General features: G+C 33.5%; 2 protein-coding genes, 1 long non-coding RNA gene and 1 other non-coding gene across 6 annotated transcripts; 2 read left to right on the forward strand and 2 right to left on the reverse strand.

Annotated features, from left to right (window-relative positions):
- Nucleotides 1-2,613: 2,613 nt before the first annotated feature.
- Nucleotides 2,614-3,904, forward strand: LOC122196531 (uncharacterized). The gene is made up of 2 exons (XR_006188456.2): nt 2,614-3,446; nt 3,527-3,904. It is a non-coding gene; the product is annotated as an uncharacterized LOC122196531 (long non-coding RNA).
- Nucleotides 3,905-10,350: 6,446 nt separating this feature from the next.
- LOC111916357 (multifunctional methyltransferase subunit TRM112 homolog A) lies at nt 10,351-10,964 on the reverse strand. The gene has a single exon (XM_023912018.2). The coding sequence runs from the start codon at nt 10,850-10,852 to the stop codon at nt 10,481-10,483; it is 372 nt and encodes a 123-aa protein (XP_023767786.1). The 5' UTR covers nt 10,853-10,964; the 3' UTR covers nt 10,351-10,480.
- An 8,836-nt stretch (nt 10,965-19,800) lies between these two features.
- On the reverse strand, nt 19,801-19,892 carry TRNAY-GUA (transfer RNA tyrosine (anticodon GUA)). Its single transcript is given in 2 exon segments — nt 19,801-19,836; nt 19,856-19,892. It is a non-coding gene; the product is annotated as a tRNA-Tyr (tRNA).
- Nucleotides 19,893-20,288: 396 nt separating this feature from the next.
- Nucleotides 20,289-22,679, forward strand: LOC111916360 (uncharacterized). 3 transcript variants are annotated; one of them, XM_042899437.2, is made up of 6 exons: nt 20,289-20,471; nt 21,202-21,348; nt 21,642-21,726; nt 21,842-21,908; nt 21,977-22,016; nt 22,084-22,303. In XM_042899437.2, the coding sequence occupies exons 2-6, from the start codon at nt 21,225-21,227 to the stop codon at nt 22,158-22,160; spliced, it is 393 nt and encodes a 130-aa protein (XP_042755371.1). In that variant the 5' UTR covers nt 20,289-20,471; nt 21,202-21,224; the 3' UTR covers nt 22,161-22,303. The 3 variants fall into 3 exon arrangements, with proteins under 3 accessions (XP_042755371.1, XP_042755372.1, XP_042755370.1); XM_042899438.2 differs by lacking the exon at nt 22,084-22,303 and adding an exon at nt 22,458-22,679 and having other exon boundaries at nt 20,291-20,471; nt 21,639-21,726; XM_042899436.2 differs by having other exon boundaries at nt 20,291-20,471; nt 21,639-21,726.
- Nucleotides 22,680-22,681: the final 2 nt, after the last annotated feature.

Below are 22,681 nucleotides of genomic sequence, written 5' to 3' on the forward strand. Positions count from 1 at the left end.
AGACTATTATACCCTTAATGAATTTATTTTTCATTTTTCTTTCACTTTTTAATAATAATATTATTAAATATAAAAATGGGCCTACTTTTCTCTCTCTCTCTCTCCACTTTATACCCCCATCCTTTTTCTTTTTACCAGGACTAATTCATCTTCTTTGTATCTTCCTTCTTAATACCACCAGATCATGTCCATAGATCTACAATGACGCCAAGATCTCCTTGCAATCGGACTGAGATCTTTGAAAATCAAGCTTCCAACATCTCCACCATTGCTGGATTGAACATCTGAGAAAGCATGTCCAATTCAATTAGAGGATGAAGAAGTGGAGGAGTGTCATACGTAGACAACAATTGGGGCTCTCCATTTTTCTTTTTCCCCGTTACAAACCCATACACTCGATCGAACCTCCTTCCATATTTCTTCTTCTCTTATCAAAGTTAAGCCACCCCCATCATCCTTCCCTAGTTCTTTCTTACAATCCCAGCGGTGCTTCCACTTCTACCGATGACCTTTGCCGCCTTTTCACCGATGACCTCCGCCTTCCTTTCACTGAATGCTTCTGATCAACATGTTTCTTTTTGTACTTATTTCGATTGTAAGCCTTTTTATCTTCTGTTGTTTCAAGATCTAGTGTGGTAATGAATAAGCAGATCTCAATGATCCTTTTTTTCTTATTTGATTTTGAATGAGAAGATGGGACAAAGATGGAGATTCGATGTCTCTTTCTTCTTTATTTGTAAAATTGATAAGCATGTCTCAAGTTGTAGGTATGAGATGATGATAGGGGCTGATATCCTTAGGATTCGAGTTGCAATGGGTATTGATTGTAGCGCCGACGGTGGTGCACATTTTCGGTGGTGATCGCAGAGGGAGAGAAATCGTCTCCAAATTGCTGCAAAAGCTTAGGCTGCTCAGTTAACAGCTTCTCCCGAGCTGAAATCTCAGGTGTACCTCCACTCGTTTCTTCTTGCTTGCTAGAACTTCCAACAGTTGACTTCTTCAAAAGAGAGCCTTTTACATATAGATTGGTGGTTGATTTCAAGAGATTGTGGGTCCGATGATATTAATTACAATTGTGATAGACTTTGACGGAAAGAAGAAGAACAAGAAGACAAAAAATGAGGTGAGGAACAGACCTGTTTTGTTTTCTCTCTGTGTACACTTTAACAGAAAGAAAAAGAAGAACCAATGTTTTTATCGATTGAGAGCTACACCCGGTTCTTGATTTTCTGGGTTTAGAAGTATAGAAGATTTTTTGATTGGATTTCCAAAAAGTTGTACTCTGTATCTAAGATGTAGAGGTGAAAAAGACAAGCATTAATCTAGGGGATATGAGAGAGAGAGAGAGAGAGAGAGAGAGAAAGAGGCCCAAATTAATTATTATTTTTATTTAAATTAAATAGAAAAAAATAAAAAAATATATCAGAATGGTATTATAGTCATTTCAATTTTACGATGGACCAAATCTACGTACAAACATGGTCAAAAGGATCACTAATCTAAAAAAGTCGTAGTTTGGATTAAAACCCCAAAAAAATGCATACCACAGGGACCATTGTTGTAGCTTTGTCTAAAAAAAATGTATGAGCGTTAATTTTTAGTTTAAACAAAAATCTTTAAATCTAAAAACTATTTGTTTAAGAAAAAACTATTAAATGTTTTTAATTAGTTTGAAGAATTGCCATTATATATATATATATATATATATATATATATATATATATATATATATAACAATCGTCTTTTTATATAATTTTTTATATTTCAAAAGTTTTCAGTTATTCTTTCTAAACACTTATATAACAAATAACAACTAAAGGTTCTAAGTACCAACTTCCAACTTAAAACTAATTTTGTCAAACACACTTTAAGATCCATAAAATCTTACCACACTCACACTTAGGTGCTGTTTGTTTCTTTTAAAAACCACTTTAGACCACTTATTGTTGCACCGCGCAGCACACGCGCAACACTTGGCCCTTCGCAGCTGTTTGTTTTTCAGAATACTTCTGACTTAAAAACTGTTGCGCGTGTGTTGCGTGGCGTAACACTAAATCAACTGCTTCAAACCTCTTCACGTCTTAGTTTAACTTACTGCAGTAGTCTGCAAATGTTAAAAACAAACATACTTTTTATTACATGTTGCAGTCGTTTGTTCCACCTCTTCTGCTACAGAGGATTGCAGAGGTGGTCCGCAAACTTCACACATTTTCTCTTCGAAAAAACAAACAACACCTTATAAGGGCATATGTAACTATTTGTAATAAGATTGGGGTTGTCATCATAATTACTATGCAAATATTTGTTTGTTGTTAACAATACGTTTGAATTTTGTGTTTCGAAAACAATAATAGAAAAAACTTCATAAATGGTCTTTGTGGTATTTTAAAATTTGAAGTTTAGTTCTTAGGTTTAAAAAACCTCATAGATGATTCATATGGATTTAAAACTTTTAACAAAGAGTTCCTTACCCACATAAAAAGACTTATATGCCATTTTTATTTCTTTATAGAATTAATTTTACCTAATAATATTTAAAAAATAGAAAAACAAAATAAATAATTTATTGGGCCTCTCTCTCTCTCTCTCTCTCTCTCTCTCTCTCTCTCTCTCTCTCTCTCTCTCTCTCTCTCTCTCTCTCTCTCTCTCGTTCCTAGTACAATTTTTTCATTTGATCTGAAACAAACTTCCACGGGGGTTTTCTATCTAACAATCAAGATTCCACAAGCAATCACAAATGTGCATCTCATCTCATATCACTCCTACTAGCAACACTCTCCCATCCCAACCTCTTCAAATTGCATTCAGATCCCGATGATGACTCCCTCCCCTCCGACTATTACCGTACTCTGATTTCTCCTTTAGTGATTGTGGATCGATGACATCAACCATAGGAAGGAATCGGGTAAGAAGCAAGTGACGCCTGAAAAGCCACCAACAAAATTGACCGGTGAAGAAAATGGTGGAAATCGATAACTTCCACTACATCCCACCGTACCCTCATCCCTCTTTCTCTTATCTATCCGAGTCAAACGGATAAGGAATTATCAATTGGGGCAAGACCAGCAATGTGAGATTCCATAAACCAGGACACGGGTATTTCTTGTATTTAGGGCAAAAAATACACCGACTTTACATGCCCAAATTTGTTGTCCCTAAAATCAGCAAGATGAGAATCATTACTCGGATTCAGTATATCGATTGTTGATGGTGTATATTTGGTGTTTTGTTTTAGTTAATGGTTTGCTTCTCATGAAACTCTTGAACGAAGTGGAAGACATGTGTGATTATTCAAGTTCATCATAGAAGTTGTTTTCTTCCGTCTTTGTTGCTGAAAAGCTCATGAGATTAAGATATGAGAGATGATATTCATCAAAGAATGTATTTTGTAGGTTTAGTGTCAAACGAGTTTCATCTTCTGTGGTTTGGATGTGTATTGTTTTCAGGTATGATTTTGATTATAAGGTTCGGTTTTGAGATTTGATTCCATGTATTATTTTGGTATGGTTTTGAGCTTTGATTTCAGGTTTGATAGCTTGATTTTATATGTGGTTTTGACCAATGATTTCAAGTGTTTTATTTGGTGTAAGTGGTAATCGATGGGGTGGTAGTGGTAATCAAAAGTGAAGGGCAATGTTGATGGTGATTGACGGAGGTGAAGGATAACAGTGACTATGGTGGTTGGTGGATCTCTAACTAGGGGAAAGAGAGAGAGAGAGAGAGAGAGAGATAGAGAGAGAGAGAAAGTATGTGTGTGTGCGAGGTTGGCCCAATGAATTATTTATTTTGTTTTTCTATTTTTTAAATAGGATTAGGTAAAATTAATTGTAACAACCAAAAATACGACCCAAATTTTTTTGTTTTAATAATAATAAAATCATAAACTAATCGTGATATCATGAAACCATATGTCAAATATCTCAACTCATAATAAAATGTCATGAACATCTATGCCAAATCAAACTATGAATCAAAACAAACTCCCAGGAATAAGACTGAAGCTGTGGTGTGTGCAATGCCATCATCCCGAGCTCTTCCCTTTACTTGCGGAAGTACTTGAAACCAAAACTGAAACTGTAAGCACAAAGCTTAGTGAGCTCCCCCAAACTACCACATACCATACAATAACATATAACACATCCTGGGCCTCTGCCCACTGCATCGGACCGAAGTCCGGAAACTGCATCGGACCGGAGTCCGGAACTATCCAGGGCCTTGCCCTCTGCATCGGACCAAAGCCCAGAACTTACTGGGATCTCGTTCCCTGCATCGGACCGAAGTCCGGAACTAACTGCATCAGATCGAAGTCCGGAACTAGCTGCATCAGATCGAAGTCCGGAACTAACCAGGGCCTTGCCCCCTACATCGAACCGGAGTCTGGAAACTAACTGAGCATAACATAGCATAACATAAACATATCAACTAACATGAACACATAACTGCATACTGCATCGGTCCGTAGCCCGGAACACCTAACACATAAATCCTGTTTGTGCCACGAAGGCATCAAACATACTAACTACTGCATCGGACCGAAGTCCGGAAACTACTGCTAGCTAAACGGGCCGGCATTGTGGCCTTAGACCCGTTCCTACTAAAAGGGGACTCACCTTGTAGCCTAGCTGCTGAAAGAACTGCTCCTGGATCTGTCTGCTGCGGCTCCGGTTTCACCCCGACTACAATTTCCATAAGTACCATCAATCAAACACTGATAATAACACTGAGGGTAAAATGACTATCTTACCCCTGGCCAAAGTCAACTCATCGGTCAAAGTCAACATTCAGTTGACCTGACTCGTCGAGTTGGGTCACCAATTCGTCGAGTCCTTACTCTCACTTTCTTGCTTCTACTCGCTACTACTCGTCGAGTTTTGGCACAAACTCGACGAGTTCCTCTTTGATATTAACACTCGGACAATCTGCATCCAACTCGCCGAGTTGTATGAACAACTCGTCGAGTTCTCCTTCATCAGATGAACATTCTATCTGTGACTCGCCGAGTTGTGTGAACAACTCGTCGAGTCTGTTCTTGAGGCATGAAGATTGCCTTGGACTCGCCGAGTCAGGGCATTGACTCGCCGAGTTCTTCCACGAATGAGTTTAACTCTCTAGCTCACTGAGTCCTTCTCTCACTCACTGGTTCCACTCAGCAAAACTCGAAACGGGGGACTCGCCGAGTCTGAAGAACGACTCGCCGAGTCGTATGCATGCAAACACTATATACTCGATTCTGCTTGAAACCAGTCCATTCCATTCATAGATCTGGGTTCTTGGGGCTTGATTAACACGTAAAGTTTCCAACTTTACCTGTAAATAACATCAAATGAAGGTTTTAGGGTTCAAAACACACTATAAGAGTAGATCTAAAGCTTTCATGCAAAAATGGCTCCAAAAAGGTACTAGATCTATGCTTCTGAAACTCAAATCTAGCTAGATCCGAAGGCTATTCATCTCAATGAGTCCTCTATGCTATTACCAACCCAAGAAATGGTTCAAGAATAGCTTTAATGGCTTTCCAAAGGGACTTAAAGCATGAAAAGGGAAAAGGGCCAAGATATACCTTGCTATACTCTGAAATTCCACAAGGATTTAGGATCTCCTTCTTCTCTTCTTGATCTACCTTCCTTTTTCTCTCAAGATCTTCAAAGAAACACACCAAAATCACACAAAATGCTAAGAGGGTTCTAGGGTTTCGAGAATGATGCTCGGAGGGGTGATAGGGGCTGACTTAAGGCCCCAAAAGTTGTTTAAATAGGGTGCAAACCCTTGAAATTAGGGTTTCACCCAGACTGGCGGACACACCGAGTCCGGAATATGGACTCGTCGAGTTGCCAACTAACGCGTGCTCAAAGACCCGACTCAACTCGACGAGTCTGGCTACTGACTCGTCGAGTCCCTTCTGAAACTTGAATAAAATAATTATTTAAATGACATACCAGAATTGGGGTGTTACAACTCTCCCCCAATTGTCTCACACTTCGTCCTCGAAGTCTGCTGCTGCTGAATCTGGAAACAACTCTGGGTAATGCCCCCGCATTTCCTCCTCGGACTCCCACGTCCACTCTGAACTCTTCCGGTGTTGCCACTGCACCTTCACTAACTGAATCACCTTGTTCCTCAAGGTCTTCACCTTCCGATCTAAGATCGCAACTGGTCTCTCGACATAATTCAGGTTGCTATCAACCTGAATATCCTCAATGGGTACAATTGCCGACTTGTCCACCAAACACTTCCTCAACTGAGAAACATGGAAAGTATTGTGGATATGGCTAAGCTCTGCCATATACAATAAAATGGTATAATGTGTACAAAAAATGGTTTAATGGTATAATGTGTACATAATATACAATAAAATCCACGTCAACAACCACATGGCATGTTACGTGGCTGGTGACCTACTATTACCGGTAACATAATGATATTTTTTGAACAAATGTGAAGTTTAATGGTCATATGTGTACACAAGCTATAGTTGATTGGTGATATGTGTACAAAAAAAAGTTCAATGGTATTTTTTGTACAAGTCTAATACTTTTCTTACCCTTACAAGTCATTTTCCCTATATTTTAGTGCAAAAGATAGTGTTATGGTTGGAAATGATTTAAGAAAAAATCAAAAATTAAATAAATAAATAAATTGTGAACTTCTAGTTTTTTATCAAACAAAAAGCTAACAATTCAAAAGGTACTTCAACTAAGATCTTATAGCTTTTCTAAGTTTTTAACTTTTTGTTTTTATGTAATTTTACAACATCAAAAGCTAGCAATTATATTTGTTAAACACTTATACATAAATAAAAACTATAATTTCAAGCTACCAATTAGTTTTTCCTATCTAATGTATATCTTTATATTTTGTAAAGTTGTAAGTTGTTAAAATACATTAATAAATGTGTGTAATAAATCCTTATTATTTACACTTACATAGAAAATCTTATACGCAATTGAATTACGTGAATATTGAATATAAAAATTTATTTTGTCAATAATAATAGTTTATATATATATATATATATATATATATATATATATATATATATATATATATATAAAATAAACTATCACTTTTAATCCAATAATTATTTGTATCAATAGATATACAAATATATTAGTTCTTAAATAAATTGTTGTCATCATCCCTTGTGTTTGTTGTTTTTGAGATCTTTTAACTTTGAAGAAAAAAAAATTGACAACAAGAATTTTTTATTTTATTTTAAACAAAAAAAAACTCATAATCTAATAGTCTTAATTACCTTATAAAACATTTTTGGTCAAACGCTGAATTTTAAGTCGTACAAATATACAATGCATTTGTACAATCAATTTATACATTACAAAAAGAGTATGAGTACATATGGTTAACAGTTGAAAATGTCAAATCTTTTATCTCCTATTTTTAGGCTATTTTGACCCGGTTCATTCCTTATCTCCTTATTTCCCCAAATCTCGCAATTTCTGTTCACAAATCTTGGATATATTTCACTGACGTTTCCATTTCTAGGGTTTAATTCATCTTTCAGCATTCAACCACAATTGTCATACCCGTCGCTTGACGCGGATAAACGGCTAGTTAATTCAAATAGGTTATGGTGCTTTAAATGGAGACTTTTAACTTTGATTTTTTCATATAATTATACATTTTTAAAAGTTATCAATTATGTTTGTAGTTATTAATTAGTTTTGCCAAACAAGTTTAAACCTTATAACCTCTTTAAGAAATATCCGGAACCCTTTTCGTCCCAAAGCGGCCTAAAATAACTATTTTGCTATTTGTTTTTTTTTATTCTTTTTAATAAATACAATTTTATTAAATGTAATGGGCTCACCCACCCCTCGTCCCCTAAGAGGCAATACTCACATCAGCCCATCATCATCTTTCACAAAATAAGGAGGTATATGTAATTTGAGATTCTTGGGCTCATGCTATGAAGCATGTCACAATATGTCATGGGTAAAATTTTAAAAGGGACATTGACAAATTTATGCAGCTTAATATATGCTACTAAAATCTATTAACCATGAAATTTTTTTATCTTTAAATATTAATCTTTATAATTTCTATTTTAATTATTTTTTAAATGGTCTAAAACAAATTTAATATAATAGCGTCGAGTAATTAAATACAAATCTTATAAAATCTAAATTAAGTTTATTATTGAAGTGTTTATTTATATAAAAGTTATAACAAAACTCATTTAAAAAAAAATTGTTATATCATATATGTTGTACAACAAACATTTTACAAGGCTACTTGAGCAAGTCAATTACATGTTTCATAAATTTATGTAAGAAAACTGCATTCTCATTAATTTACATAGCAAAATTTCAAATTATTATTAATTTATATAATAATTCGTAATTTATTTTTCATTTGTGTATATATATATATATATATATATATATATTATATATATATATATATATATATATATATATATCATGTTAGATATATATTTGGGTATACATATATATTTGTAAATATATATATGGTTAGATATATATTTAGAACATGTTTAGCAAACTATATGATAGTTGAAAAATATAGTTTTTATTTATAAAGAAGCATTTAATTAGCAAACTAATTGAAAGTCTTTTTTTATATAAAACTAGGTGTGAAACTCGTGTACTACACGGGTTAAGTAAAAAAATAATTATATATAAAAATATGAATATTAAGTATTTTTTTTAAGAAAACGTTAAATATCAATATGTAAAAATTAAATATTTTTTAAAGTGAAACTTCAAAATATATACAAACAAAATGATGAATAAATAAATAATTCAATTTATACTGATAAAACAAACTACATAAAAATAATTATATTTTGGCAACATAACCATTTTTTTTGTTTATCAATGAAAAACTATAAAGTTTGATTTTTTTTTTTATATATAGACTATTTTGCCTAAAATGATAATGAACTTTGAAAGAAAAATATCAATGTTGAATTATATATTGAAGGAAACATATCAAAATTTAAAAATATAAACAAACAAATTAATGACACATTAAATACTTTCTATAAACAAAAAATTAGAATAATTAATTAAGAAAATCAAAAATTACCCTATGTGGAAATTAATTTCTAAGAATTAACCACAAAATTATATACGTCAAAATACATAAAAATATGACATGTGTCAAAAAGATTTTCATTTATTAGTATGAATTACATAGAAAGTAAAAGTTAAAAGATAAAGTCATTTTAAAAAAATTGTTTTTTTTTTTGGCTAAAGAGACTTTTTGTTTAAAATTGAAGTTTTAAACCGGTACTCCGAACGAAGTTTTCTGATTTAATTTAAGTTATTTCTTAAAAACTAAAAATTTATTTTCTTATTTAATTTAAGGTTTTTTTTTTAAATCTAAAAATTTACAAAAGCTATTGCCAAAGACCCTTTTTAATTTTAAGACCTTGACATCAACATAAAAGAGGAGCAAGATTTTCATACTAATATCTAATACCCACAAACAAATAAAAACCTTTGTCCCACCAAATATTAAATTAAATAAACTAACTTATGTATACCAAATAACAACCACCAAACATGGTCCAGATGATTTTAATTTTGAAAATTTCACAAGTATTTGTCAAACACTCCAAAACTATTACATTTAGCAACAAGTATAAACAATTAAAGCTTGATACTACCAAGTACCATCGAAAGTTTCCAATATGAACAAATTGTCAAAGAAAGGGGTTGGATTGATTGATACGTCTTGTACAACAATTCCTTCATTTCTTGTTCATCTAAAAACAGAGTTTGTTAGCTACAAAGTTCTTGGAGATGAAGAACCCTAATTTTATATGTTCATGGAGATGAAAAACCCTCTAATTTTGTATGTTCCTATAGGCTATAGGTGAAGAATCCAAGTTTTGTATGTTCTAGTAGATGAAATTATTTGGTATTTGGGCATGAAACTGAAGATGCAATTACCCAAGAAGCAAATAACAAAAACAAATGAAGTAAAAATGCAAAAAGCAGCAGTGTTGAAATGGAATAAAACTTGATGTCTAGATGGCATAATAGTTAGATTTGTCAAGTTCATGACACAAGATTTTTAATCTTTTTCCTGAATTTTCTTTTATGAGATTAGGGTTATGTGCTTGATTCATTCCTATCTTTCTTCCCCTAAACAATCTGAATGATTCATCGTTTTTTGATTTTTCAGATGTTTATATGGTATAATAATACCTACATATATACCAAAATCTGCCACAATTCAAGGTTGATAGCTAACAATGTCAATTATACATGAATGGAATGGTATCAAATCGGATTTAGAAAATTGAATACTAGAATCAGTAAATTTCATGACACTGAACTTTTTTGAAGATTCGGGAAACATGAATTAATAGCAAAAGAGGGGCAACGTGATCCATTAAGAACCCTAATCTTCAAATCGCAGCAAATTTTCATGTATTTCAAGCACATATTACATACGGTTCTAATAAACGAGAAACTGTAATGAAAAATGTTTATCACACCTCATCTTCATGAAGAAGCATATTAGGTATCCCCTTGTTAACAGGGAACCGGCGACCGGTCTCCGGGCAAACGAGTGCACCTTCCTCGAGGTGAAGTTCAAGAAGTGCGTGGTGGAATTTCTGCAAAAACTCATCGGAATCAAGCACCGACGCGTCGGGGACTTCTTCAGGCAGCTCGGCGTATCCCATGATCTTTGAAGCGTCCGCTAGGGCTTTCCAATCGATCTTGGAGAACATGTTCTTGAGGAAATCAGGATTGAAATCGACTTGCTTCTCGACGACTTTTTCTACTTCGATTCGGAGAGGGAAACCATTGATTACTCCCTTGATGTTCGAAGAGAGCATGTTGTGGGTCAATAGCCTCATCTTCTCGTTCGCGTCTCCGGTGATGGTGTCTTCTCTGGGCGGCGGCGGGGATGAGGAGTTAACTGCTGTTAAGGGTTTAAAAGAGGCTTCAGCCTTCAGGGGTTTTATGAAAATAAAAGTTTATTTTTCATTTCATAGGCCTATCGACTTTTAAAAAAAAAAAGATATTTTCGAAAGAGTAAATTGCAAAAATGGTCCCTGTGGTATGCAAAATTTTGGGGTTTTAGTCCAAACCACGAGTTTTTTGGATCCATGGTCCTTTTGGAGTGGTTTCTATGTGGTTTTGGTCCCTGGACTTAACTGCCGTTAAATATGATCTGTTAATCCCCCTCATGTGCCTCACACGTGAGGGTAAATTCGTCATTGTATATGTAAGGGACCATTTTTGCATAATCCATTTTTTGGCTTATTTGACCTTTGCCTCTCTCTCTCTCTCTCTCTCTCTCTCTCTCTCTCTCTAAATTTTCTTCCTGGAAATTAAAACACACGCACACAACTTCATCATCTTCTTCTTTGGTCACATTTCTTTCCCGTATCATCACCCTCCTCTATTGCTAAATCCATCTTTAATTTTAGAAACCCTAACTCCAATTTACCCCCACCCCCAAATTTACTCGTGTCAATCTGTACCTCCCGTTCGTCGGTGAAGCACTATGGTCCAATGGCCGCTGAAGATCTTGATCTAAATCTGGAAGATGGTGGTTGCATCTGAAAGAGGAGCAACACCTGAGAAGCTAAAAGGATTTTGTTAGTCGGGGTTCACATCAGACACAACAAGGCGAAAATAGGTTTGGAAGGAAACGACTGTGACGACAACGACGGTGGAAGGAAAGGGTGTTTGTTCGTCAGAGTTCACATCGGAAATAGCAAGGCAATTGTGGCGTTGAAAAGGAAAGATTGTGGCGACGAAGACAGTGGAAGGAAACAATATGATGTTGCGATGGTTGCTGGTACTTATCTAGGGCTTGATAGTGTATGAAATTGATGTGGTGAGAAATCTGATGGTCGATTGGTAGTTGGGTGTCCTATCACAGCTCTAATTTCTACCTACCTAATGGCTTCCGATAGTGAATGTGGTATCTGATGGTGGTTTAAACGGATGAGAGAGAGAGAGAGGGGGAAATAAATATACGACTTTCAGTTTTATTCTAATATGTAGCTACCTCAAAATCTATTTAATTTTTTGATTTATAGCTTGCATCTTGCAGTGGCACACTGTGAAGATCATCGCCTGCTTCCCAGATTTGTTCGCAAAGGGGTTTTTAGATGGTAACTCAAGAATTGGAACCCTAAATTTGAATCTAAACTGAAGTTATGCGTGTTTGTATGTATGAATCCCCACAAATGGAATCAGATATTGAGTTTTTGTTTTGTTTGTGATTTTTTCATTTTTGAAATCGATTTGTGCATTTAATTTTGTTTTTGGAGAATGTGTGTGTTCTCATTTCTAGAAATCAATTTATTTGTGTGTGTTCTCACCATAGCAATTTTTCCACAAAAACATAGCACCATTTTTGTTGTAGCAGAGCTCAAGAAGAAGAAGGGTAGAAGAAAAGAGATGTTGGGGAACGTTGGGGAAGAAGATCACAGGAAGTGGGGGTATTTAAAAGGAATTAATCCAAAAAAACGTTTATGCAAAAATGGTCCCTAATATATGAAATGACGAAATTACCCTCACGTGTGAGGCACGTGAGGGGGCTTAACAGATCCAACTTAACGGGAGTTAAGTCCAGGGACCAAAACCACATAGAAACCACTCCAAAAGGACCATGGATCCAAAAAACTCGTGGTTTGGACTAAAACCCCAAAATTTTGCATACCACAGGGACCATTTTTGCAATTTACTCTTTTCGAAATCTGATTATGTTTTATAAATCAAAATTTGTACATTATACTAATTTTTTGTATAGCTTTTTTCATAATTTTCGAACTTGTTTTTTATTTTTCAAACTTCCTTATGGGTGTTTGGATAGGAAAAAAAAATGTGTTTATTGTTTATTGATTATTTCCAGTACAATAAGCTAAGTTTAAATGTTTTGATAAGAATCATTAAAAATTAGCTTATTGTGGTAAAAATAAACTAAATAAGTTGATTTTAATAAGCATCTTCCCCTTGTTTATTGCTTATTATTTATTCGCACCGTAAATAAGCTAATAAGTAGTAAATTAATAAGCTATAATCTAATTTACAATACTCTTACATAGGGGTGAGCATTTGGACCGGTGGACCGGACCGGACCGGACCGTTTTTTTGGACCTCCGGTCCGGTTCTCGGTTCTAAGATTTCTTGCCGGTCCGGTCCGGTTTTTTTCCCGGTCCGGTCCGGTTTTTACCGGGTTTAGAACCGGTTGGACATGATTAAGATTTTTGTGACGTTTTTTAAACGCACATAACTCATTCGTTTTAAGTCGGATTGACCTGCGGTTTTTTCCAACATTTAGTTTACAGTTTGTAGATGAATTTAGACTATAATTTTGTTTATTTTGGTATTATATTCACCGTGTTACAATCCTTCAAAGTAGAGCTATCAAAGCTGAAAAAATTCAGCTTTTCAGCAACATTTTTGTAAGCTGTGACGGTTTTTAAACACCCATAACTCATTCGTTTTAAGTCGGATTGACCTCCGATTTTTTCCAACATTTAGTTTACAGTTTGTAGATGAGTTTAGACTATAATTTTGTTTATTTTGGTATTATATTCACTGAGCTACAATCCTTTAAAGTAGAGCTATCAAAGTTGAAAAAATTCAGCTTTTTAGCAAGATTTTATAATCTGTGACATTTTTTAAACACCCATAACTCATTCGTTTTAAGTCGGATTGACCTACGGTTTTTTCCAACATTTAGTTTACAATTTGTAGATGAATTTAGACTATAATTTTGTTTATTTTTGTATTATATTCATTGAGTTACAATCCTTCAAAGTAGAGCTATCAAAGCTGAAATATTTCAGCTTTTTAGTATTATTTTATACTATAATTTCGAGTCCGCGTTTAGCACTTGTGGTAGAGTTGTAAGTGAGTATCAAACTAGTTTATCAACATTGATAGTTGAAGCTTTGTTATGCACCCATGATTGGGTGATAAAGTTTACAAATCCGATAGTTGACAACGTTGGTGACATCTTGAACGATGATGATATAGCTTTGGATAAAAAAATTACAATATTTATTCTTTTTTTATACAATTATTACTTTTTATTAAATACTAACAACATTTTCATTTGTGTTTATTTAGAGATTGCACAAGCTTTAAATATGTTACATATTGATTTTAAAGTTTAAACTATGATTTTTGTTGTTACGGTAATACTTTTGTATGTTTGTCTTAAAATTGTTTAACTTTTGTTGGTGAACTTGATTTATATGTTAGTTGCTTTTATTTGGAAAATTAATTTTTGCAAATTGCAAGTTATAATATTATACATCAATGTAGATTAGTTAGGCATGAAACGGAAACATATTAATTTTGCAAGTTATAATATTATACATCAATGTAGATTACTTATTATACTCTATGCAATTAAAGTTATACCGGTCCAAACGGGTCCAAAAACCGGAAAACCCGGACCTGGACCCGGACACGGACACGGACACGACTCATCCGGTCCGGTCCATGGTCCACAAAATTCTCCATAACCGGTCCGGTTCTGTCCGGGCCGGTCCAAATGCTCACCCCTACTCTTACATCATCAAAACAAAAGAAGTCATCTATGGAAGCAATGAATCAGGAAATAGTTGCATAACTCACAGGTTGGTGAACATGTTCTAAATAAAAGAGTTGTTTGATATCGAGATTTAGGGGTTAATGGTTGGAAGTTGGCTTAACCACAAAGAAACATGTAAAAGTGGCTTAACTTGGGTGGATGGTAAAAATAGACCAAAGATTTAGTAATTTTTATCTACTTCTTGTTTTGATGGCAACTCGTACGAAAGTATGTCGAAAATTAATCTATCACGTGAGTTCCCACCATCCAAGTAGTAAATGTCTATTACAAGATTATTTTTAAAGAAAATATTGTTATGGAAATCGCTGTAAGATGTGCATATTGGTTTTGACTTTGTGATATGTATGCACATCTTTTATTAATCTAATATGGCATTTTATTTGTAATATTTGTGATATGTGTTATTATTGCTAACAAAATAACATGATTAAATGGAATGCAACATCATATAATTGAATATTTTTGTAACAAACTTTCATTACATAATACATAACTTTTCCATACAACTAATTGATTATCGTGCACCACAAAACAAGTAATGGATTTTTATCTCTTATTCGATAACATTACACGTAAAAGATTAATCTTCAACACATTTTCACCATATTAAAATAAGAGAAAGAAAAGCATTAATTTTTTTCAAATGTCTTATGGATTCTATGTAAAGCCTTCTAGATTGTATCATTGTATGTATAAATAGCCACATATTTGCAGACGTTTGCAATCAGGAGGTAACAATCTTTTACTAAAATATAATGCCATTGCCTAAGAGGCGATAGATAGATGGTGGTATCCTCTATGGATTGACTTTGATATCCAACGATAATGACCCAAGGGAGGGATGATATCCAACGACGTTGGTGTTATGGTTGTCCGATGATAATGTTTTAATATCCAACAATGATAAATCCACTGGTGATATGACAAGTGACGGTAAGAAGGGATTGATAGATGGTGGTATCCTTAGGAAAGTACATCTGTATGGTGGTTGTTGTGATAATGAATAAACAAGGTTACAGGGTGAAGGGTGATTCTGACGTTAATTAAGGAGGTCGACGAGAGTTAAGAGAGACATGGTGGATGCGGTAGATGTAGTGGCATGTGATGTTTAAGAACATGTGTTTCATGAATGTCATCTCCGATTGTTGTGACATGCTCTAAAGGGGATTGGATGTTGGTTAATGGATTAACCCTCAAAGTTTTTCTGAGAACACAACACATAACAATCGTTAAAGGACGACCAAGTGTTCTCCTGGGGCGTTGCTCTGATGATCAAGTTAGTTTTATTAGAGACAGAGTTTAAGGTGAATTCTGTGAGGAAGAAGATGGATCTCTTCCTTAAGACAGAAGAGATCTTTTTATACCTGTTACTAACGGATCGTGGGGACCCTGCCCAATGAGTGTGAGACGCGGTCTCCTCTTACTGGAAGAATTATGACCACGCTAACTAACTGTCAGGTGACGTTAGTTATGAACGTCTCCTAAGCTTGTTGTCACGTCCTAATTGGTCGTGAGTGAATGAGAAAATCACGAGGAATATTCTTTCCTCGTGAAGGAAAGCGAACTATCACCCCGGTGCTGAATTACTTAGGCCAAGACCGGGTCTTGGCCAAGGTTCTGGCGTAATAACGTTTCGTTTATGCTTTCCGTTAAATTTAACATGGTCGTACGTTGTAACGTTAATATCGATGTTGATGGCAAAAAATCAATAGGGCATAAGCGTAAGACAATTACCGACGAGGATGGAGGACATCAGCAAAGTGAAGTACTTGCTGTTAAAAAGTGCGAGGACGGCAATGGCCGGTTAGGCTTTACGATAGGAACGTTCGGCAATGGCAATTGACGAAGTAGAGGGTGTAAATGTATTAATTGTTAAACATAAGTGTGTACGGGTTCGACGATGATGAGTGTGGATTTTTTTTACCGTTATTTATTTTTTTAATTATTGAAAAATATAAAATAAATATTAAAAAACATAAAGAAATAAATCAAACTAGTATAGTATACTACTAATTAAAATTTTAACTTGAGCAATATTTTGTAAAAAGTCTAGTTTTAAACGTCTCGGTTAAGTTGTATAAACAAGTATTGTAGTTATATAAGTTGAGATTCCAATATTTTAATATGGTGTTAATGACTTAAAATGCCGATATAATCGATAACAATTAAGTTGTATAAACAAGTACCGTAGTTATTAAATTTGGATTTTAATATTTTAATATAATGTTAATATTTAATATAATGTTAATGACTTAAAAGGGTAACAAATTTTGTTTCTTGTTCATATTTAGTGAACAATAATTTTTTGTATAAATGTGACTATTGAACTTATTTTATATATTCAAAAAGGGCAATATTATCGATTGCTGTAAGTAATATTGTTTTTTTAACAAGTGAAACAAATTTAATGATCAAATGTGTATAAAAATCATTGCTGACTAAATGTAAACGCATAACAAGGTGTATTACCACCAACGAGATTTCATGATATTAGTATTAGGTGTTGCCCTACTTCTTTGATGTCGAGAGTTCAAGTCTCATCTCGGTCATAAGTGGAATCAAAAGTAGTTTTAAAGAGTATATTAGATTTGTCATTCTAAAAAAACAAAATATGTTACTCTTTTTCAAGATGTTTTTTCTTTTTGTAGTGTAAACCATTAATGAAAACAAAAAAAATGTTTGATCCCGATAATACATTTAGAATATGTCATTGCAGCAAGATCATTATCCCTACAATATAGGGACGGACGTAGGATTTTGTAGAAGGTGTTTCCGACGACACATTTTTTCTTTTACAAAATGACACAGTAGTATAAAAAACGAAAAATTCAAAATTTTTTACATTGTGTCAGAAAAAAAAAAAAAAAAACAGAGGTTGTCGGTGCCACTATGGGCACCATAGTGGAACCGTCCATGCTACAATACTTGTATAAAAAAGTATTATAAATATACGAGTTAAGATTCCAATATTTTTAATAGGGTCTTAATGACTTAAAAATGTAACAAATCTTGTTTCTTGTTCACATTTTAGACAACAATATTTTTTTTATATAAATGTGTATAAAAAATATTGTTGGCTAAATGCAAACACATAAACAAAATATGTTACCACTAACGAAATTTCATCATATTGGTATCTGGTATTGTCTTACCTCCTTGAATTCGGCCGGATTCAGACATAGGCGAAATTAAAGTATTTTAAGAGTAGATTAAATTTTTCGTTCTAAAAAAACAAGTATATTACCTTTTTAAGTCATTAACCCTTTTAAGAAAAAATACATACACATTTTAAAATGTTTCTCTTTTTGTAGTGCAAACTATTAAAGAAAACAAAACAAAATGTCTGATCCCGATAATATACTCAGAATATGTCATAGCAACAAGATCAATATCATTAAAGGTAAACTTCACACCATGATTATAAACCCCATCGAGGTTCGAGATCAACGTTGCTACTGCTTAGGTATTTCTCTAAGTTCTTTTAATATAAAACTTCAAAACCTTAGTTATTCTCCTACCCTTTGTTTAATGGAACAAGAACAAAGAAGACAACCTTTTAAACAAGGGACATCACATTTTGTGATACGTGGAATTACTCATACGGTCTTCCATTTTTTTCTAATTTATTTAAATACCAAGTCAGCCAAGAAACCGGTTAAATCCTTTAAGATGTCTAAAAATAGTGTGATTGACATGAAATAGTTAACATTAATGACCAATTGCATAAAAAATTGATGACCAAAGACAAAACAAAATTCGATTGTGCTTAACCAATTTAAAAGATTTCGTTTCAAGCATTAGAAAGATAAATGTTATCATGTGTCTATTAGTTAACAAGGATCAGTAATCACATGACGATCACTTTTAACTTTTCCATTCTCTATATTTCGAACACATGGACGGTCCCTTTTTCTGGACTAGGCTGGATATTTTGGGATTGGTCCAAAACAAATGCGGCTTGAATACTAGATCCATAGACTTTATAAACTGATATGAAACGTTAACCCAATGCAAAATAAAAGGCCTTGCTAGAGATATTTCAACCAATTTGATCAAAGAGATTGACACCACACCAAAAATAAACAAATAAAATTAGGGATGAGGACTTCAATTCAAATATCGAAAATGATTCATATATCGAGATGTATTTTTTTTAATAATTTAGATAAACTAGAAAGACCCAAAATCAAAACCATATGTAAAAGAAAGACTTTGGTTGAATCATTTTGTAACGTAGAAACGACTTAGTTGCCACTTAGGTCAAAACTTAATTTTTAGTTTTTTCGTTCTCTCCCAAACTATATAATCCCTTCAACCACTCTCTTCTCCTCATGCTCCTCCATCTCCCTAACTCCTACTATTTTGATTTTTTACTCTAAACTTACTATGAATCTACTCATTTCGCCTCCCAACTACTATTTTTTTTTTCTTTTCCGCCTACCCAACTCCCATTATTTCAACATGTTTAGTGAATTAAACTCACATGACAGGACACATTTCAAGGTGTAACGCAAATATAAAACATATACGAAGATAAAATGATTGATACGAATCGACACGATAATTAACCGAGTTGGGTTATGATCAAACTATCTCAAGTCATTTACTCTCTTGACACGAAGCGACACATTTGTTGGGTCTAATAGAGTTATGGTTCTTTAGAAGAGTCTAAGCCACCAATTTTGTGTATATAAACTATAAAGGATTTTTGATCCTCATAAATAAAATAATATATCTAATTTATGAATATTTTTAGAGAGTTCTCTCTGATCCACTAAAGTATTTTTTTTTAACCTATGAATACAACATTCTATTGACAACGAAGGGTAGGTTGAGTTTTACTAAGTTGGTTTGATTAATGCAGGTTAATTGTTTGGGGTCCAGTTAAGGCAAGTTCTGAAAAATAGAGGGATGGCTAGAAATGAAAATTGGCATAGCTAAAGGCCGGAACTTGAAGCTTGTGGAAGTTTGATGTGCAGCGAAAGATACAGTGAAGATGGTACTACTGAATGGTTGATGGACAAGTCCAACCAATCGTCAATCATACATGATACATCTACAATAAGAATAATGAAAATCAATTTTCTTAAATTAAAGATTTTTTTTTAATGGTTTATAACTTATAAGCATTGACTTTATTAATTTCCCACTTAGAAGTTCGCATTAAACAATCAGAAAAGCCAAGTAAAATAAAATAAATTAAGAAAAGAATTAAAAAAGAAATCCGACCTGCCGGATTCGAACCAGCGACCTAAGGATTTCAGTCAGATGTTTTCCACTACAGTCCTCCGCTCTACCAACTGAGCTAAGGTCGGTTTGTTATCAGTTGCTACTATCAAATTTTAATCCTTACGTCCATAATCTGTAAATATTTTTATACTATATGAGTTTTACAGCACCCCCCGTTGAAATTTATTTGGTGATATGTATGATTAAATTAATTACTTACAAATATATATATATATATATATATATATATATATATATATATATATATATATATGTCTTTTAATATGATGTTTGAACTAAATAGTTAGTTCAAATAATGGTTTGACAAATACTGTATTAATGTATTATTCAAGTGTTTTGTATTTTCACGAAGAGAATATAAATATACCATTTAAAAATAGATAATGAATAGAAAATACTGAAATAGTAATTATTTTTAATGACTCAACCCACAATGGAGTATTATTTTTCAATATACACTCGTGACTCGACTTACAATGTACTATTACTTTTCAAGGTCTTCCGAACATGAGTGGAAATGATGAACTCCACAAACCCCTACTAATCCAGGGAGACGGATAGTCTGAATCCTTTTCATCCATTTCTAATTAGAACAAATCAACCCAATCGAAGAAATCCCTCCCCTATTGAAGATTGAACGAGAGGTAAAGATTCAATATCTATGAATTCCAATTTCCAAATGATGCTTATATTTATGCGCCGCATGTTAATCGAGAAACATCAGTACGTTTTCTGTACCCCAGTTAACATTACTAATAACGCCCACTAAACATTAAAGATCTACTATTAAGCACTCTCCGTCTCTCAAGAATTGCCGATTTTCGATCTGATTTTTAGATATTCAAACGCACAACATTTGGAACTCTAATTTGGCCTATACTTCTTTAGTTTCTTATGTCCATTATACTTCGATTCTAGTAACTTTTGCACAGTTGGATATGATTATCGAATTTGAAGTTAAAGACCTCATTTGACCTTCAAAACTCAAACTTTGACTATTTCTGGAATGATTGTAGTAATTGATTAGGGGTGTTTGTTACTGAATGGAAAGTTTGGGATGTAAGTAGGGTAGTTTATGATTTTAGAGTTACAATTTCTCTACTATTATTGGTGATTTGGTTTGTTGTGAATGGTATCCGAAACTGACCAGAAGAATACTGCCTTGCTGTTTAGAATGCCATTAACATACTTACATACCCTAATTGGACATTGTGAAAAGGATTAAGATTTTAACAATGGTAAATGAGCCACATTTGTTTCTCTTTTTAATCATATTCACTTTGTTTATTAGTAAAAAATCATAACTTCAAGTTGCAAGTGAGTTTCCAACAAGATTGTGCATAATTTTCTCACTCTTGCTTTCTTTATCGTTAGTGTGTCCCTTTTGGTAATCGAAGATGGACATTGATGGAAGCAATTCTCTCAATAATGGTAACCCGAATTCCAAGGGTTCTAAAATTGTGAATGAAGAAAGAAAGTCCACGAAAAGGGATGTCTCAAATCCTCTATTCGTTAACCATGGTTTGTCCTTTAATCACTCTATTTTCATCTTCTGTTCACTAACCCACATTAATATGTAGAATCGATGTGTAGTAGTAGTAGTACATTGTACAACAAAATTTACTTATTTAACCATCATACGTGTATAAAGATGACATGATACAATCATTTTAAGCGGCATTGATTATTTTGTTTGCATTACATCATCAAGATGACATGATACGATATTTCCTCCCTCAATAGGCAATTCAGTTCCATAAACTTGACAATCATTTATCACAAAAATCCACTTTTTTTTTTGTATTCTGCAGCAGAATTGGCTTGGCATGAGATGAGAAGAGCTTGGGTTGGTGATGGATCTCAAACATCACATACCAAGTTTAGACAGCCCATTCTCAGGTTTGACTTTCAACTTTCAAGATGCCATTTTTATTTCGTGGGTCCCATTTTACAAGTGAAAAATAAGAAAATTTCTTGAAAAAATTGTCTTTATCTCTATGGTCTTCTGTTACAGTTGGACTACAAGTTTTGAAGATTTGCTCTCATCTGGTGAAACATTCCCTGATCCAATTCCATTAGCTGTAAGTTGTTGGTGTTGTGGATCTTCCCACAATTGTGTGTTTCATATTTGACTGTTGGTTTTTTGCAGGATGTGGTGGATCTTTTAGTTGACATCTGGATCGAAGAAGGTTTATACAACTAGATTGAATGTCACCACAATTGTGTGTTTCATATTTGACTGTTGGTTTTTTGCAGGATGTAGTGCACAGGAATTACACTGTTGCAACATCCATAAATTATCAACATTGTACTACAAAGTACAAATAGATTAGTTTTGTCACGGATGGCTAGTTGGCTTTACCAAATTTGTCTTTGTTATTCTTAAAAGGTTTTAATTTAGATTCATTAGTAATATTGTTTTTTCTTGTTTTTAAAGAAGTTTATATTTTAAAAAACCACACATTCTGGGATTAAACTTTGTTTAATTCCACCAGGGACCTATAAGTGACCACTAGATATGTGTTTCTATATAAGTACATACCCCCACAGAGCATTTTTATTTAGAGTAAGCGTAAATGTTTTATTATCTTTTCTTATTCTTTATTTTTAGTTTCTTTCTTTTGTTGTAGGATGCAATCATTCAAATTGTGTATTGGTTAGTTGGAGTTGTATATAAGCTTTTAGAAGCCTCATATATTATTATGATTAATAGCAAATATGTGACAATTTGAGTTGTATTGGTTGCTTTTTTGCAAGCATCAAGTTTTTTGTACACTTGTAATGACATGTATCAACCTTCAAACAACATTGATTTTGCCAAAAAGTGTATTCAATTTGTTCCTTTTTTGTAATT

Source organism: Lactuca sativa, chromosome 2 (assembly GCF_002870075.4).
Source record: "Lactuca sativa cultivar Salinas chromosome 2, Lsat_Salinas_v11, whole genome shotgun sequence".
Classification (NCBI taxonomy): Eukaryota; Viridiplantae; Streptophyta; class Magnoliopsida; order Asterales; family Asteraceae; genus Lactuca; species Lactuca sativa.

Excerpts from the sequence above, each read along its gene's own strand:
- LOC111916357 (XM_023912018.2), bottom strand. The coding sequence starts at position 10,852 with ATGAGGCTATTGACCCACAACATGCTCTCTTCGAACATCAAGGGAGTA.
- LOC111916360 (XM_042899436.2), top strand. The coding sequence starts at position 21,225 with ATGGACATTGATGGAAGCAATTCTCTCAATAATGGTAACCCGAATTCC. Across the intron at positions 21,909-21,976 it reads CTGATCCAATTCCATTAGCT|GATGTGGTGGATCTTTTAGT; the intron begins GTAAGTTGTTGG and ends GGTTTTTTGCAG. Across the intron at positions 22,017-22,083 it reads TGACATCTGGATCGAAGAAG|GATGTAGTGCACAGGAATTA; the intron begins GTTTATACAACT and ends GGTTTTTTGCAG.